Below are 19,075 nucleotides of genomic sequence, written 5' to 3' on the forward strand. Positions count from 1 at the left end.
ATAACCTTCAGAGTTAACTTATTTGGAATAAATTTTCACTTCAAGATTTTTGAGAAGAACAATACCCAACACCTGTAAAATACTCTCCTCCTGCAAGAACTTTTTGGATCATCCATCCTCAGAGGTAGGAGACAATAACTGGCAATACCGTAGACTTTCTTACCTGCTTGCTTTGAATTTTGTCTCTATGTTTCTGTTCTAATGGTTCTAACATTCTAACCAGTCTAACTGGTTGTCCCCAGACTTCTGGAGAGCTACATTATGACTAAATCACCATAATATTTGGAAGAGCTAAAAATTCCCCTTCCACTAAATCATAGATTCAAAACTCTAAGGCTGAAAAAATGGAAGTTAGGAAGGTCAAGAACCTAGTTTGACAGTGAGTACTTCCCTCTTGTACAGGTAGACTATTCTAGTGAATGTATTTAATGATAATTATAGGAGGATGAATCAAAATATATATAAAATGTGTATAAAATCCAAATCCTTTAGTCTCAAATACTGTGATGGCTGGTCTGACTTGCTCAGTCTCACTGTCAGGGAGCTGGAGAGCCAGCTGATGTCAGGGTCTGCATGCAGCCCTGTTTGCTCCTGAAGCAACCTGGTACTTCCCAGGCTCCTAGTCCAGACTGGATTGATTCTCTCCCTATAGGCCCCTGTTCTTCTCTCACTAACCTCATATTTCTCATTCTTCCCTTCCTTTATTCCTACACAGATAAAGGGTTCTGTTCCTCTGCCTGAAGGTGAGACTTGCTCTGTGTTGCTCAGTCACAGTGCTGAGAGGGTAGGGGTAAAAGAGGAGGAAGCAGATGGCTGTATGGAGAAAAAAAACAATGGGGAAAAATCTATTTCTCAGTTTTCATAATCTGGGGTATGTGTGGTGGTGTAGTGAGTTTTGGTTTTTTCTGTTCTGTTTTCCAAAACAAAACTTTCTAAATAGCACTATGCTGAAACATGGAGCAGACCCGTCTATCCATTGCCACATCCTAAACACCTGGTACTGCAGGGATGTATGCTTCCCAGTGAGCATCATGTCATAGTAACAAAAAGTCAGATTAGAGGTTCTATAATTTCTGTATATGTATAGGTACAGCAAATCACTGAAGACTAATCTTCAGTCCTTCTTCATATTAAAAAAGTGGCTGATAAGAAATAGGAATTAACTTCCTATCTCTGCTGCAGGCTATAATCCAAACTGCTTAAAGACAGTCAGTCTCTATTTCTGGATTTCCAGTCAGACAAAACTAGTCCATGAATGAGAAAGAAGAAAATGGACAAGTAATGGAACAAGGGGTTTTCCTTCTTTTCCCCAGTGCACTGAAACAGAGGAATCCTACCAAGGGATACGGCTCTCTCAGAGCTTTGTCTTAGCAGACAGAAGTTGTTCCTCATTCTTAAACTGTGTGTTATAGTGGAGGGGGCAATGAGGCTTTTGGCTCTTATTAGACTTTTACTAGGAAGAAATTTCATGAACAAACATCATAGACAATAGGTAGAAGGAAAAAAAGTAGAGATTTGTTTGGAAAGGGAGTTGTCAAATCAGTTTTCTCTAATTGAGAAAGGATTTTGAGGTGCGCCACAGAGTTCAGAGAAGATGTTTATTACTGTTACATTACTTTATTACTGCCTCTTAGTTTACAAATTGGGAAGGTTTTTTGTGGTCATACAACAATGATACATTTTAATTTAAGTTTAAAAGAAGGAACAAATAGGTAATATTGGAAGCTACCTGGATTTCCAGCTCAAAAAAAACCCTTCAGATTCTGTAATAGGAAGCTATTCCAGTACAAATCTTTTTCATTGCAAACTGTTTTTAAAAGGATTAAAAAAAACCCTATTTGAGCTCTTGAGCAAGTGAAGCAGATAAAACGAGATCATAAAAAAGAGCCAGGAAAATTAGAAGTGAGTGGTATCAACTCCTAGATTTGGACAAGGGGTTTGGAGTTATTTTACACTGCCACAGAAACCAAGTCATTTAATTTCATGCAAAACCACCTAACAGTAACCTTGAGGAGAAGAAACTGTAGTTAAAAAATGTTTTGTCTGCCAAGCTGTCAGTATTTCAAGGCAATACCTGCAAACTTGAAAGAACATGTAGAGAAGAGGGCAACTTGAAAGAAAGTCACAGCTGGATTCCTCTCTCCTTGAATTTTTGAAAAAAAAGTTAAGCCACGTGTGATCAAAAGCTGTGAGATCTTCTCAGTCTCCTTGCAGTTCTCATGGTATCCCTTTCATTGCTTTCGTATCTACAAGATCCCTCACTGTGAACTCCAAGTATTTCCTTGGGAATTTGGGTAGAACAATCAGTATCAGTAGTTCAGATCACTTCAGCTTAGAGACAACAGAGAATTAGGATAGGTTTAGATGGTCACTGTCCAAATGCAGTAGAAGTCTTCTCCTCCATGTTTGCTTTCATGTACAGCTTACCACAACAGAAGTGTAGATCCAAGGAGTAAGATCCAAGAAGTAATATCACATGTAATCTGCTGTCTCTAAAATCTGTGGTCAGCCAGAGATTGACAAAAAAACCACAAACAAGTCTCGATTTGGCCAGAGAGGGCTGTGGCTTCTGTGTAACAATCTGCCTAGGTAACTATGAGTCAGAGCAAAGGTGTACACGTAAATGTGGTGCAATCTAACCTCTGATTTGAGAGATTACCTTGTCCTTGGTATATCCTATCCCACAAAGGATATTAGATCTTAATCAGCTGATGTAGGTCAGGACAGAGGTCACTTAATGAGGTCTGAATGCCGTAGAGCCTGGTATGGTACACAGTCTTTGGCTGTTGTATCTGTTGTAGATTTTGGGGTGAAGAATGAGCATAAGGTAATGTCCCCATAAAGAGACGAGGAACAGCATAGCCTGTATTAATTTCAAGGAATTAAATTACTTACACACAGAGAAAGGAGTTGAAGAGTTAAAACTAGGGTTTCAAACAAAATTGAAGCTGGGATAATTGCAAACAGCAGGATATTGCAGCAGTGCTTTGCACCTGGAGGGAAACAAATATTAATCAAAATGATCAAGAGACAAATCCAGCCATGAGGATGGGGGGGCCATGAGGCAGAACCGAGCCTCAGATAACTTGTTATGGTCTTGCACAAATAGGAGGAAAGGCAAGATGGGGACAGCAGCTTAAGGAGGTCATGAATGAATTTCATGCTTTAACTAAATCATTTGAGGGGAAGTTATAGAAAAAGAAGAACAGGAGAATGAATGAAGAAGATCACAAAAATTTTCCAAATTTCTGCTTCAAGAGAACAGCAAAATCTCTTATATCTGCAGAAGGTAGCATTTACCCTACTTTGCTGCCTTGAGGACTGTTGAGAGCATATCAAACTAGAGCTGACACCAGCATTTAACCATTTCAAGCAGTTAGATATATTGAGGGTATTCCATGAAAATAGCATATATGTTTGTAGTGTACGAGCTTATGTGTCCACCCAATGCAGCTTTGATGGCAGGTACTGTGGAGAAAAAAGTTACTATGGTATGTCATCATTTTCCTTCCTTTGAGAGAGTAAGAATTCATACAGGAGTAAGAGAGGCTACATTAAGTATTTGCCTATCTTATTCTGGCACACCAGCTGTTTCTTACAGGCTGGAGAGAAGCTGTAAGCCTCTTTTGCAACAGTGATTACATGAGTCAGTTTTTTACTGTTCCTGCTTCCCTGCGTTATGCTTTTGCAGTCTAATGAAACAATCAGGTAAGTTTCCAGCTGTTAATTAACTGCATGTGAATTGATTTTTTTCCCTTTTAGGGAAGAAGTGGAAATATCAAACAGAGTCTGTACTAACTAGGAAAACACCGTCATGAGTTTCAGTTTAGACAAATTCATGGTGTTTCCATCTTCTGTGGTGATTCTTCTCTCAACATCTGTTAAAATCTTGAGTACAAAGTTGGAAAAACTGAATGCAGTGGCATTATTATCATGTTTGCTTGCAGATTATCAGTTTGCTCTCATGCAGCTGATAAAACAGTAATGGTTCTATTTAAATGTCATACCATTTGTTGATAATCAGTTATTAAACCACAGAGTGGATATTTGCTCTACATATTTCTGCAGAACACCATATTACACCTATTAAACTGTTTAATCTGAAGCTTAAGTGCCGCACAGAAGATTCTATCAGGGACAGGATTAATTATGTTGTCTTCGTCTCGCTAATTGATATATGACGTTTTATGGAACATCAATAAACTCTTTTAGAATTAACTATCTATGGAGCAGACCTCATTGTTGCATTTCATACTGGAGAGTTTTATGTTCACAGTTTAGCTGTCATGAGGGTGGGGAGAAGAAGAAGAGAAAATGTACATAAGACCAGAGGAGGATTTTACTATACCTATTGCTAAAAGTTCTCAGTTCCTATAAGACACATCTGTTTCTGCTGCTACAGTTATCTGCCTGGCTGACCTCTCATTTTTGACCAGACCTAGTTCCCACTAATCGAGAATCCACTCTATTTTATAAAATAAATGAGAGGGAAAAGGTTAATCAGTTTGCCTCTTTTCCTTGTGCCCCTCCATAGTGAGATTTGTGAATAATGGCGTTACAGCAGATCGTGGGGGTCCAGAGCACACTCAACATTTATGACGTGCACAAACCTTTGCTGTGCAATGTCAGTGAACAAAAACCACTCTCAAAGCCTGATGTGCACACTCTCCTCTTGGAGAGAGGTTGGGCAGGGGGAAAAAGGGAGCAGGCATGCCAGACACTGGTGATATGTAACACCCTGAGGGATTGTATTCCTCAACCACAAAGACCAGGCAAGTACAAAATCTCTATATTTTTGCTCAATTACAATATTTATTTTTCCAGGACTTTAGGCATAGATGGTCAGAAACTTGAGGCACTCTCCTCCAAAGACTCTACAAACCTGTTGTATCACAACTGAAGTAGAAACAGCATAAGCAATCATCAAATAAGATGGGAGTGAAGGGGAGAGAATTTTAATCAAATGTTTTATGAAGTGGAAATAAACAACTGTGCAAGGAATTTCATTTCAGGAATCTTGAGGGGATGAAAAATATGCAGAAAAAAGAAATTAATTAAATATTGTCCCAAAGGCAAACTAATAACTCAAAGTAGTCTGATAAAAGTCCAGTCTTCTTCAAGATGTGCTTGGCTGCCTCTGCTCTTCACTTCCTATTCTCAGCTTCTTGCTCTAAGAGGATATTTACATTGAGGACTCTACCAGCAAGAGGCTGCCTTTGTAGGCTGTAGTGCTCCATTATGTTGATAATTCCCCTTTGCTGGCTCTGATGCCCTGCTTCTCCCTGTCCTGGAGCATCTGGCTCCAGCTCAGGTTTGTCTCTGCTCTGAGTGATCTCTTGCACCAGTTCCTGGCACTACTGCAGCAGCTCAGGGAAAAAAAGTGAAGAATTTTACCAAAACAGACATTTCCTGTCCGGAACAATTCCTTTCTAAAATAAACACACCACAACACTCCTGATGGAGGACAAACCTAAGGCTGAGGTTGCCTGTTACAGCATTAGATGAGGGGAGATTCCTTGAGCACTTTGGGGAGATTATGGCACTCAACCACACTGGTGTTTTTGTTTGAATTTTAGTAAACTGGGATTGTGTTCTGGCTTGTAAAGCAGAGTGGTTTTGGAGCATGTGAACTGGATGTCTTGTAAAGTTTAGGAAAACAAGAACTGTTTTAGTGACTAATATAGATACAACCTGTGAGGTATAATTGCTTAATGTAGCACAGTAGGAGTGTGCCCAGGGAACCAAGCCGAAAATGTAGGAATGTACACGTAAACCAGCACAATTTCACTTGGGAAGGGTATGGTTGATAAGTCTCACAATGAAAAAGTTAGGGAAATTCCAGGTGAATAGTCAGAAAATAAGTTAAAATTGACAACCTGACGTATGGACCCTGTCAAACTCATCACCACAGGAAGCTGGAACAAAAAGTATAAATAAATGGAGAAGTGACACAGGAGAATGGAAAGTGGACCCAAATACATACTCTAAACTAGGAAGTTGTTAAAAAACCTATTAGTAGAATCTGGATGCAAAAACTTTCTTTGTTTCTCATTGCTTGACTAGTCAGCACTAGCCATTATAAGATGTGGCTCTGGGGCTGGACCCAAGTGAGTGCTGGCAAGTTTTATGGAAGTGAGACTGTTTGTGTAATTGTCTACCCCTTGCAAAGGTTCTGCAAGGAAAGGACAACTTGAGGAAAAGGACATCTGTCCTTTCTAAGTTAGCATACTTAGTCCAACATCCATAATTTCTGTCCTTCTCTGCATCTGCTGTGAGAGTAAATGTCCATTAGAGGATCTACTGCTGGTCACAGTCTGAAACAGTATCAGCATGAGGACTCCTTTATCAAGATTCATTTTAATGTTTTTCTTGTTTTGTCTGCCTCAGAGAACTCAACTGTCAGCTTTCTAAGACTATTCACAATGGTTTCAGGATCTTTCAAAAAAACCCCTACATGTTAGTCCATTACTGTGCATTTATTAAGGGTTTTTCTACTTTAATATGCATGTATAAGGAATTCATTTTTTCTGTCAATTAATGCACAAAGTGACCTTCTACAGCTCTTTGCAATCAGCTTCAGATTTGAGTGTCCCTAGTATGCTGTAATGCAAACTTTCTGCTCGCATTTGCCCTCCTTTTCAAAATAACTCAATAATAGGTTGAGAAATACAATTCTCAGATAGCCATATTGTAATGCATTGCTCTTTCATTTAATGGAATTAATTTGACACAGAAGTAGCTCAATTCAGCAGTATGATCAAGATCCTGTTTAGCATGGTGCTTTAGCACTTACATAACTTGTTTTTGTGCTTAGATACCATTTACTCGTATCCTATACTGGTCTGGAACAGTGAATTACCTTTCAAGTAACAAAGTCACAGGAAGTAATTAACCACTGATTTTCATTACAACCATAAATGGGAGGTAAGGGGATCTATAACCAAAACTCTGCTCTGAAGTTACCAATTATTTTAATAATATCTTGTGGAATAAGATGATGACTTTGAATATTCTTCTCAATGGCTTAGTATGTGCTACCTATAGATTCCTGCTTCTGTTCTCAGGTCAATGTTTTATTAATTGACAACATAAGTCTTAACATGAAAGTAATGCCCCTTGAACCAACAGCAAAGTGGAATGCAATAACATAGTGTCATTACAGGACTTTTTAGCCATACATGGCATGAGTCATGCACTTGGACATAATTCAGTCACTATCACACCCATTTCATATACTTGGAAATAAAACTAGGAACAATCTCACTGTTAGTGACTAACCTTATGTCAGTGTTCTTGCTTTCACGTACTAGTTTACACCATGAAATTACAGTTGCTTGTTCAGTTTTCAAACCTTTAACAGCAAGAGTGGGCAGAGGTCAACTGTGACAGAACTTTTAAGACAGTATTTAAGACTGAAGAGACCAAAAGGTTCCTACAATGGGAAATGCTTGAGTACACGGGAAGCAGAAAAGCTGGAATGCAGTAGCTGTCAGTAGCAACCCAAACAGAGGATATTGGGCTATATAAGATGTTATACAAATTTATGGCTTGGGAGGTTTGTGTTGCCCAAGAAGCTGTGCACACATCTGTCTGGACACTTGTGCGGTTCCAGAGTAGACTATCATAGTATCATAGAATCATTTAGGTTGGAAAAGACCTAAGAGTCATAAGGTCCCTCCTAAGCCTCCTTTTCTCCAGGATAAACAACCTCTGTTCCCTCAGACACTCCTTGTGAGAGGAGCTCCTGCCTCTTCATCAGCTCTGTTGCCCTCCTCTGATTTTGCTCCAGCACCTCAATGTCCTTCCTGAACTGAGAGTCCTGGGACTGAACATAGGATTCCAGATGTGGCCTCACCAGTGCTGAGTACAGGGAGATGATCCCTGCTCTAGCCCTATTCTTTCTCTCCATAGGAATATCTGGACCCAAAATTATGGTTTTCAGTCAATGTCCCTTTATTTCATAAAATGAGAAAAAGGATATTTTATTCACTCAAAATTACAGTGACTTTAATTTAATTTCTAATCTCTTCCTAGGATATGCTGTTCTACATACATAAACAGTGACGTTTACTGCAGAAAAATTGTTTTACAATTTGACCACAACTGAAGCAAAGATGATCTTCTTTTATGGAGAATTCCTTTTGCTGTCACTAGTGCTAACCAGCTGAGAGAGCACTGCTTTTGACAAGTAAAGATACTGTACTAAATGTTTGCAGTATCTTCTACCTCCCTTTCTAGACATCCCAGCTCAAATGACTCCAGTTTTCAGAGAAGAGAAACATGGAACAGAAACATTGCTCAAAGTATTGTTTATTGACAAAGAGGAAACACACCTTAGATCCACTAAGAATTTACTGTTAACTGTGAGCCTGTTTCTATAACTGAGATTTTAAGACTCTCACTATTAGTCCAGATGTACTTATTACAGAGAAAGAGAGAACAACAACACAGTCAACAGTGTTACCTGTACACTGCTCAGATCCTCCTCCTCTCCCTAGCATTGCATTTGTCCATCCCCTGCTCCTACCAAGGCTGACGGTTTCACCCTGGTGGGGGGTAGGTTATGACAATCACCTGCACCTCAAAGTCCTTTGGGGTTTTTTTGCCTGCAACTCCACAGCTTCTGAATTTACTATATAATGGTATCTTTTATGCATGTTTGATATTATTTCTTTGACAATTTCTTTGTTTGACTGGCAGTCACCCGGTAGCTGTGATCAGGCTCAGCCAGAAGCCCAACCTTCCCTGGTGATGAGGCAGGTCTGGGGTTCAGGTGTGAACTGAAGTCACCAAGTCAGGGGCAGATACAGCCCTGTCATCAACAGGCAAGTCCACAGTGACAAGGCAGGTCTGAGTCTGAACCGCAAAGTCAGACCCATAGTCAGGGTAAAGGTCTGGATCAGTTTTATCTGGACTGAGGACAGCAGCTGAGAACAACCCTTAGCGTGGAGGGAAGGTGGAGGGGAGTCCCCGCTGTTCCCAGAGGCTCTCCTCCCTGCTGGCTGCCGTGAGCTGCTGATAATGGTAATAACTAACAGACTTTGATCCCAATATCTTTTGAAATGCAAAGCAGGCACTTCAGCCACCAGCCTTTCCAGGGTTTCATAAGCCTTGGCAACGTAAGGGAGTTTCGTATATTTACGTTCATGTAATTGAAAGTTACTGAGTGTGACAAAGCATTTTTGTACCATTTCTTAAACTACAAAAAAAAGACATTTAAATGCCCCTGGAAACCACAGCTAAAGCTGAGAGAGGAGGGAGGACCTACCTTGCTAGCTTTTTCCTTCATTCCCCAGTTCCTCAAAGTGGGAGAAAAACACATATGTCCAAAACATGCAGAATATTACTATATTTACATATCAAGATTTAATTACACAAACTAAGGTAGTGCTACATGAAAGCCAATTTTTGTATTACATTACCTACCCCTACTTTTAGAGGGGAATATTTTGATAAAATCTCCTAACCTTCAAGAGAATAAATGGCAAACCACTGCTTGCCAGGTTTCATGAATCTGAGAATGGGACAATAACTTTTTACACAAATATCTCTGATTATTTTTAGTCCCTAAATGAAGAAAAATGAAATATCAAACCTAAAATGACAGCTAGACAAACTAAAAGGGTTTTGTACCCTGAAGCAAAGCTGGAATTGGGGTTGTTTAAAATAGCTGGACAGGTTGGATAGGGCAAAGTCTGGCAAAGTTTATTTTCCTAGCTTGATTTCCAGGACTGACTTTCACAAGAAAGTAACATGAGTGTATATTTCTACCCTGGGCTTGCTCTGCATCCTTTTTAGGCACATTCAGCCTTGCAAGGAATGTGTGTACTCCAGGCTCAAGCAGTGCTTGCTGCTCTCAGGGGACTGGAGCCTTGCAACTCAAGTTTTGAGCAAGCTAGTGACTGGCTGAGATTGCAATGTATGCAAAGGCATTTTGATTCTTTCCTCTCCACAGAGATCGAGAGTGATGTCTAAGGTTAGAAGAAGTCATTATACAAATGAGGATGATCTTTGAGTTGGAACACAGCTTTGTCTGTAGGGTTGGCAATTCAAGTGATCTTTCAAAAAGATCACCAGTTCTCCTCTGAAGATTTCAAGAGAAGTAGTAAACAATTCCTGCGTGTAATAACACTGCTCAAATATATTTGCCTTGGAAATTTTGAAATATTCTTAAGTGTTCAACCAAAAGGAACTCAGATGCTGGGTACTCTGCCTTCAGGATTGAGTCCAAATTTCCCAGCCAAGGAGGGCTTCATTTTGTGGCATCACCCTTCTTTATAACACAAATTACTTTAAAAATATTTCCTTTCCACCTGGCGTGAACCTGTACAAAGCAGTGGCTCTGGTCTTACCTCAGGGCATGACCTTACAACATAAAAGTCTCCACTTGTCAATATTTAATTCAACGTTTACTAAATGGTACATAGATGCTAGGATGATTTCACTGGAAATAACTTTGCAAAGATTTAACTAGCTTTACTCTACATGGAGGGTAATGTTGGAAATAACCCTAACATAATAAAAACATTAAACTCATGGCTCATAAGACTTTTCCTCAATGATGACGTACCAGACTTGCATGTGTACATAGGAAAAAATGGTTAAAACAACACTAATGGCCAGCACAGCAAAGGGTAATTATTAACCACTTTTTCTTGCAAAATACCTGGAAAATACTTTGCTGTAGCTGATCCAATGAACTGTTATATAAAATCAACAAAACCTGTTTTTATTTATTCAATATTCTTGTTCTGTTCCCCCCAAATCTGTTTGATCTCCTTGTACTGATACCTAAGTATTTGGAACTCTGAGGTTTTTAGGATGAAAGGACTGCTAAATAAAAATGGTCAGTGTCCTGTCTTTTCTCTCAGAACCGTGGTTTTAGCAGTGCAGGAAGCAGTGCATTTTCATAAAGGACATGCAGCCATAAAAAGACACCAAATTCCAGTTTTGGTGATTTGACTAAATGAGAAGCTAGATGTTCTCACTTTCACTAGCAAAATATTTATGCACATGGTCCATTTTCCTACGGAATTAGCTTTAAAACTGCTTTGGCAGATCAGAACATTTTTATAGACCAAAATCTTAGCATCAGTTTGAGCCTGCATTTCCAAAGGGGCTTATCTGCATACAAACCAACTACATCTTTATGTGTGAATGAGCATTCACACATACAGCTACAGAACATTCTCTGGTTATCACGTTTTCTGTAGCATTTGTGTTTCCAGCTACCTAAAATTAAAAAAATCGTGGCAAACATTAAATTAAAATTTCACAAACTTCTGTCTGAACAGTTGCTTTGTAAGCTTTTAACATAGGCTTGCTTGTAAATATTCTATTTTTTCTGTTCTGGTTATGAATTCTGTCTTGTGTGGTACCTAACAAAGAAATTAATATTTTGTTTGTGCTATTTCTTGGTCATGTCTGTGTAAGTTGCCCTTGAGATGTTTTTTTTGTATTCTGGCTCAGGATGAAACAGGCCAAACTAATAAACCTGAATCTAAATCTTGGGAAAATTTGGATCAAAGAGGTAGCATTGTCTAGTCTGAAAGGATTAGTTTTATCGTAGAATGAGCTGCTCTTCAATGATCATTGAATTAATGCTCTTTGAAGATGCACATGTCCAAAGCATACATAACTACATAAAATTTGATTTATAATGTAGCAGTGCCAACCTTATAGCCCTTCTTGCTATTTTCCTGTCCTTATGTTAATCATGGAACATGCTGAGTAACAAGTCCTTTCCTCAAATGACAGATGCTACAAGGAAGTAGCGCATCTTGGTTTTAGTTTTCATAACCTAATCGCCTGGGATTAATTAAAAAGTGATAAAGATTTCAGTTAAAATGTAGATTATTTGAAATGCAAATTTAATGTATATAGGTCTGGAAGGTATCATGTCTCACTTGTACCTGAGATACAAGATTTGTTTGAAATTCACCTGTCTGCTCCCTCATTCTCACTCCAGAGAATGAATCTCCTATTTTCTTTTAGTCACCATGTTACAGAGGGCTGAAGTACAAGACTGTATTTCCTGTTAACTGTAAGATATTGGATTCCAAGTCTAAAGACACTTTTACATAAAATGTGGTAGGGGAGACATCTTAAGGAGAACATCTTTCTTGTTGTTCAGAAGTGGTGTTTTCATGGATTAGCATCTTGTAACTGGAGAAGAATGTCTACGTTAAGATGAAGTAAATCTGATGCTAATATCTTTTGAGAGCCTCAGCAAGGTTTATGTAACAGGGCCAGAGGTGATCCGTAGGAGCTGCCAGAACAATCACAACCTGAAACACAAACCAAGCACCACATGCTCAATAATCCCACTTTCCCCAAAAGAACAAGGTTACTTCAAATCCCAGCCAGAGTTTACATTTTCAGCCAACTCACATCCGTACAGCTCCTTCTCTACCTAACACATCTTGGATACCTCAGCATCTGCAAGTTTAGGAATAGTCCAACTAAATTACCTATCAAGGTCCTTAGGAAAATACAGATGAGACTGATTTGACATACCTTGAATTTTCAAAGAAAGCAATACCTGTACGAGCAGGGAAAAGCCATAGCTGATAGCACCTTTTCATAATGGAGTGTTCTTATCTCTCTTAGCTTTGGGATATAAGAAACTTATAACAAAGTCAGAACTGCTACACCCTTGTCCTGTCCCATATTTTGTTCAATTTTTAAACTAACACTGATATGGATCTCCTCTCTATGGCACAAAGCCAGAAGAGCAGACAAGGTAAATCTTTTTTATTAACTACTGAGAGGTCAAATACTGTACAGTATGTTCTGTGCAGTACTGTCCCAGCCTTCTATAATCTTGCAAAGGGGTGACTCCTTGCAAGTACCACACATCATCTCGCTCAGGTATTGGCCCAAGACATCACTGTTAAAAGCTATTTACATCTCAGGTATTGGCCCAAGACATCACTGTTAAAAGCTATTTACAGCACATGGAATGCTGTGGGTGTTCCTCAGTATGGTCACTTGTAATCAGGTAAAAGTATAAGAATGCAAGTCCTAGCCTTAGGCACTTGCATTTCAAATGTCTAATGGTTCAAATACGGGAAGCAAAGCTTTTTCATGGTTTGTGGCATCTGAAACAAAGACCTCTTGTAGGGTATCACAGCCATACAAGGCAGTTTGTTTTCTATTGGGTAAAAAGAGACATTGGACAAATTCCAGCTGAAGCGTCATACTATTCTTTGTTTTTACTGTTAATTATTTATTACTTCTGAAAATGTATAAAAGAGTTAAATCTGCCTTTACATTTAATTCAATGGCTTACTTGTCCCTGTTATAGAGAAGAAAGCAGCAGTACCAATTCTGAAGAGGGCTGCTTCTGAACTGCACTGAACTTCACTGCAAGCAAAGAATACTTCAGATAAGCGGTGAGTAGCATCTAGAAGTTGGACTTGACACTTTGCAGCAAATTTGGCAATGTTCTCAAGGGGTTGACTTGGAGAGGGAAGAATAGATTTATCTCGGTATAAACCAATGTTGTGAAATTTATAAACAAATAATTTCTTGTGCTAGCCAAGTACTCAGCTTCTATGTAAGTAGTCATTAAATCTGAAATCTGTCTTCCTCTCCTAGAGTAACACATTTCTATGGAAAATAGCTTTAATTTTCACCAGAATTCATAGAAGGAAATCCACCAAAACTCAAGAATAACCCACAACAGAACACTTCACTTTAAGATAGAAACTCTATCTTTCCGCTTCTCAGTATAAGAGACCAGATTGTGACTTGTATGAAATATTGAAATGCAGACACAATAACTCATCATTTTGTAAAGGCACTTTAGGATGGATACTACAGGTACAGGAAAAAAATAGACATATATATTTTTTACCACTAAGTTAACTGATTACTTACTAGACAGGTATTTATGGAAGCTGGGGTGTCTACAGTATTTGGGAATAACTTTTTCTAAATAGTTCAGTACCATAGGAATGCTCTGTGTCAAACTAGTGTCACACCCCACCTGATTCCATCAAAGGTATTTTAATATTGGGGCTGCTAGACATTTTTCATAAACAGTATAGGAAACATTGACTTGTACAGTCTCATTTGAATCAGAAGAAATCTAGTTTAACAAAACTACTTGAGAAGAAAAGAATCCCTCCAGTGTTTAATGGAGTTCCAGTGTACCTATTTTAACCATATAGTTATGTCACTTATCAGGATCTAACACATAAACTGTTACTGTTTTGGGGACACAGAAACTCAAAATAAGTTCTTCACTTTGGATGCTCTAATTAATAGATCTTTTAATTAATCAGTGGTGGATTTCTTCTATGTGAGTGTGTATGTGTGCTTTACAGTACCAGGGAGAGGAGCACATTCATTGCAGTACACACCATAAACTAGTCACAGAAGCATTTGGCTTGAAACACAGGGAAGTCCTCAGCTTCAGTCATTTCAGCCCCATTTTTGAAAGGCACAAGCAAGCAGCCATAGAAAACTTCTGCTATAGTTGAGTAGAAAAAAGATAGCAGCACACAGCCTATGGGTTAGAAGTGAGATGCAAAACTTTTCTCCTCTGTGCTCTTTTACCAGAGTTTTATTGCTGAAGCAAAAAAAAAAAAAAAAAAAAAAAAAAAAGTTTTTTGAAACACGGACTTATTTCCAGCACAAAGCCTAGCAAACCAAGGTAGTTAGATTGGGCACTTTTGCTTCCTAAAGGCAAAAATGATTAGATGTCAGTCTATCATGGACGATAAGACTTACTGAGTCTGTCTGGGTTATTTTTACATAGATGTGTTTTCCAAAGCTTTGTCATCCACACCTTACCGTGATGTTGTCCCTCTTGGTACTTCTTCCTGCTTTTAAAAGAAGGCAAACTATTCTGTGCTACAGTTGAAAGAGGTGTGCCCTGAGGGGTCAAAAGTCCTTTCCATCCCTGAGAGGTCGTACTAGTTATAATTACAAGTAAATTTTGTCACCTGGAGGCTGCTCTTCCACATTTTCCCTCTCCATAGTAGTGCAATGTTGACATAGATATTACTTTTCTATGGAGATAATATGATTTTGTAGTTGGGAGACAGGGAAGCTGTGCATGCCCATCATGAGGAATTTGTGACAGCAGAATCTTTTATATCACAGATAAACTGCTTCAAGCTTGTTTGTGTTTTGCTTTGGGTTGAGTGACCAGGGCTTTGATGTAAGTCCACACTCACCTGATCAAGATGGCAAATGGGCCCTCACTGGCCACTGAACCTTATGCTCAGACTGGACAGCAATAATGAATCTAGTCCAGGTTTTGTACACTTGTTAGTCTGGCTTGGTCTTGTTGCTTTTTTTTTTTAACATCTTTGTCCTTTAACTCAGCTTTTCTGAGGTGGTTATCTCCTTGGTGGTGCAACACTTCAAAGTTGCTGCATCATAAACTGCTTTCCAGCCTGCATTGCTCAATAGCATCATCATATTAGCAAATATGGCTGTTTAAAATCTTAGTTCACCTGAACTTTGCATATTTGCTTTTTCTGAACATGACAGCTTTCCAACAGCTTTTCTTTTTTCTGACTCGCAGTCAGTAAATGAAAGCTGAATGTTCAATAGAAGTTCAGAACTAAACCTGGATTACAGTAGGTTTATTCATACCTCTCCCAAGTCAGTTTGCTACGTCAGTCAAAATGTTCCTTTTTTTGTGAGCTGCTGAGCCTTCCTTGCCAAGGCTAACAATTCATAGGACTCAGCTGGACTGCATGTCCTACCAATGAATTCAACCCATACATTGCTAAATAAACTGTTGGATAAGTAGATAAGCAAATTGTAGCTGAAATGGAAGATGCCCCCTGGCCTGACATAAATGAGCCTTTCCTGGTTTGTGAGTTGCCTCCTGACTAACTGTACAAGCTATGGAGCAGAAAAATCTAATCCACTGTGACAAAGAAAAAATAATGAATTAATATCTTTGGATCAACAGCTTGAGTAACTTTACCTAGTACTTCCTTCAGAGGGAAGGAATACACTTTTTCACACTATCTATTAAAATTTTTCAGTGAATGGTAAACAACTGCATCAGAGCAAATGAGAGCCTTTCATTCCCCTAAGTGGATCATCACTTCCTTAGATTTTGTCAAACACTGCAATCCGAAGATCAGGTTTCTGCTTGCTGTAATCATGTCTCTCTTCCCTGCACACAAGTCAATAAGATGCAAAAGTAACACTGAAAAATCCATGCAGGATTTCAGTCACTTCTCTTCCATTCCCAGTCTGGATTTCTTATTTTTTGAATCAACTAGAATGTCTGTTCCGGATATGGTAACATTCCTTTTGCTACAGTCAAGTCAGTGTATTAAAAAAGTAAAAGAGTAAAATAGTAAGACCTGAACTATAGGAAGGATAGATCAGTCTGAACACTTCCACTGATGGTGCACTGCTAGCAATTAAACTTTCCAGACACAACAGACATATCTTAAAATGTTTTAAAGTTGTTCTGAAAAAAACTCAGCCACATAAAAATAAGAGCAGTGAGGGAAGGCAGACACAAGTTATCCCTGCCGATGGTTAGCTGTGAGGTTATGTCTCCTTAGATGCTTAGCAGAATGTTTCTGACTGTGTTGTTTCTCTTTCAGTGCTATGACCCATATACTCTTTATCTTGTCAGCTCTTAAATTCCAGTTTGATGATGCTTTGTTTGTGCTCTGTCAGAGCCTTCATTAATTTAATTATCCACATTACCCATGTATGAAATCTGTATGGGATGTGGGAGCTTCAGTGAACAGGTCATGACATTATTTTTCATATACTTGTTAAATGTGGATGGGACAGGAGAACTGCTTGATAAGACTAACCCTCTCTCCTATAAAGTGAAATACATTTCCATGAAAGCTCTTTTTGAAGAATAATTTAGCAGGCATTGACTAAGGCCCTTTGAAGTGGAGGAAAAAGATGTTGTTTGCAGGTTGTTAGTATTGACTGCACTGGTAAGTAGAGAGGGAAGAAGGTAACTTTTCTGGTACTTCTAGGACGCTGTTACATCTCTAGTTTCTCTCACTTGAAAGCTCAGACTGATTACTTGGAACCACCTGATATAATGGCCCCAGTACTGCCGAAGTCTCATAGAACTGATTTAATCTTAAAAACCTCTTGTGTGTGTGATGGACTCAACACTCCAGTGTGCTGTTTCACCAAACTGCCTGTTACCCCCCATGTCTTATAGCTCACTGTGTTGTATACTCTTGCCTGGAAGACAGCTTGTATTCAGGACTGGATCTATCATTACCATAATGGCCATGTAAGCAAAAAATCTTGAAATGTGCTGTAATCTCAAGATGTCAAAGCAGAAGAACACAGTAATCCATGTTCCAAATTTACTGAACAAATGGGCAGACTGCCCAAGAACATACAATGAAACACCATGTAAATATCAGATCCTCTCTGAAACACCAGAATACAGTTTAGTTTCTTAATAAATTAAAATGCCCTTTAAAATTATTAAAGTACATATTGTGATGTATAGGCAAGAATTTGCTTGACACAACAGTAAATAACTGGACGACTCCTTTGCAAATGTGCAATGACCTAGCTAGTATAAGGTCTAATATTCATTAGAATCACACCAACAATTAATCCAAATGCCCTGCCTGGAACCCAGCCATAGTAATGTGGTTCCACCTGACTGACTAAACTTCTTTTGTAGTTGCAGTGGGTCTGTTGTTCCTGCTCTAATAGTGACAGCATGCCTACCAAAGAGCCTGTATATTTATACCCTCCTGAACAGTAGCACAACTTTCTCTTCTTTTCTTCCAGCTATTAGTTAACAAGGTAACAGAATGGAGAACAAACAGCAAAGCAATGGCGTGATGAAAGCAAATAATGCAGTGAAGAAGAAAGTGGTGAGTGAATTAATCAAATCTTCTGTCAAGACATTTGTTTGCTATTTGGGGACTGGAGGTAGAAAATAATTATTTGGAACCTATATGAATACTTACGTTTTATTTTGAGTAGCATATGTTTAGTTTCTGTAAGTTACCAAGAGTGATTGCAAAGGGTCAAAAATGGTGAGTGGGTTAAGGTGAGAAATTATGTACATCTTAATCATATCTAGCCATATTATCACATCTTACTTGTATTTGAGTATGAACTGAACTACTCACACTTATTTAACATGAAATGAAACAAAAGAAAACACAGGTATCTGATTCATCTCAAATAGAGTCTGGGTATTCCAGGGCTTGATTCTCCTGACTTGACTCTTTTACTTCTTATGACAATTCAAATAGATTATAAATGTTGTCCAGATCATCGATCAACATCCACAATAATTTTACACGTTAATGAGTAGCATCTGGCTTTCTATTCAAACACCGGTCATCTTGATCTGAGCCAACAACACTTCAAAGTTGCTGCATCATAAACTGCTTTCCAGCCTGCATTGCTCAATGGCATTTACTATGTCTTTGGGAGCTCTAAGCTAGTTCTGAGGTATGTAGCATATCAGAAGTGAAAACAGCTCAGATTTACACCAGTATTAGCTACAGTCACCTGGGAACAATTCCCAGATGCACTTAATACTCTTCATTGCCAATTAGAAGGTGTCATTTAACTCTTAGTATTTCAAAATTCCCTGCTTGTAAGTAGGTACCTTCAAACATAATAGCTGAAAGCTTTTATCTTCCCCAGGTGGCATGTCTAATCCCCATCCCTTACACAGCAGTAGTGTGGCATGTCAGATCTAAACCTCCTAAGGCTGTGAAACATCCTTAACATCTTAATTGGCTACAAGTCTTGTGGTAACTTCACTTTCCAGCCTCGGCATCACAGGAAAAGTCTTCCCCACCTCAGTCTAGAGTCTTGCTCATAGAAAGGATGCCCAGGTCTCCAGTCGGGACCGCGGCAGTGCCCTCCCGCAAGCCGTGGTCCCCCAGCCCCAGTGCCATTCGGCGGGAGGGTCACGATGGACACCGAGTCGTGACATTCCCCTGCCCTACCTACGCTGCTGGGTAAACCCCTGAGGAGGGACGGGGCCTGTCGGGCAGCCCCAGGCACGGCGGCGGGCGGGCACATTCTCCTAAGTTATGTGCGAGCACGCACAGAAGTGAGCTCGTGTTCCCCCATCACC

At 39.1% G+C, this 19,075-nt stretch overlaps 1 protein-coding gene across 1 annotated transcript in view; it reads left to right on the forward strand.

Moving 5' to 3' along the window:
* The first annotated feature begins 17,771 nt into the window (after positions 1–17,771).
* Positions 17,772–19,075, forward strand: part of SLC2A9 (solute carrier family 2 member 9) — an 82,591-nt gene continuing 81,287 nt past the window's right edge. The window contains exon 1 of the mRNA XM_008645139.2: positions 17,772–17,849. Within this exon, the coding sequence (XP_008643361.1) occupies positions 17,787–17,849 (63 nt within the window). The 5' untranslated portion in view covers positions 17,772–17,786. The remainder of the gene's footprint in view (positions 17,850–19,075) is intronic.

The sequence above is a fragment of the Corvus brachyrhynchos genome, unplaced genomic scaffold, assembly GCF_000691975.1.
Source record: "Corvus brachyrhynchos isolate BGI_N302 unplaced genomic scaffold, ASM69197v1 scaffold80, whole genome shotgun sequence".
Taxonomy (NCBI): domain Eukaryota; kingdom Metazoa; phylum Chordata; class Aves; order Passeriformes; family Corvidae; genus Corvus; species Corvus brachyrhynchos.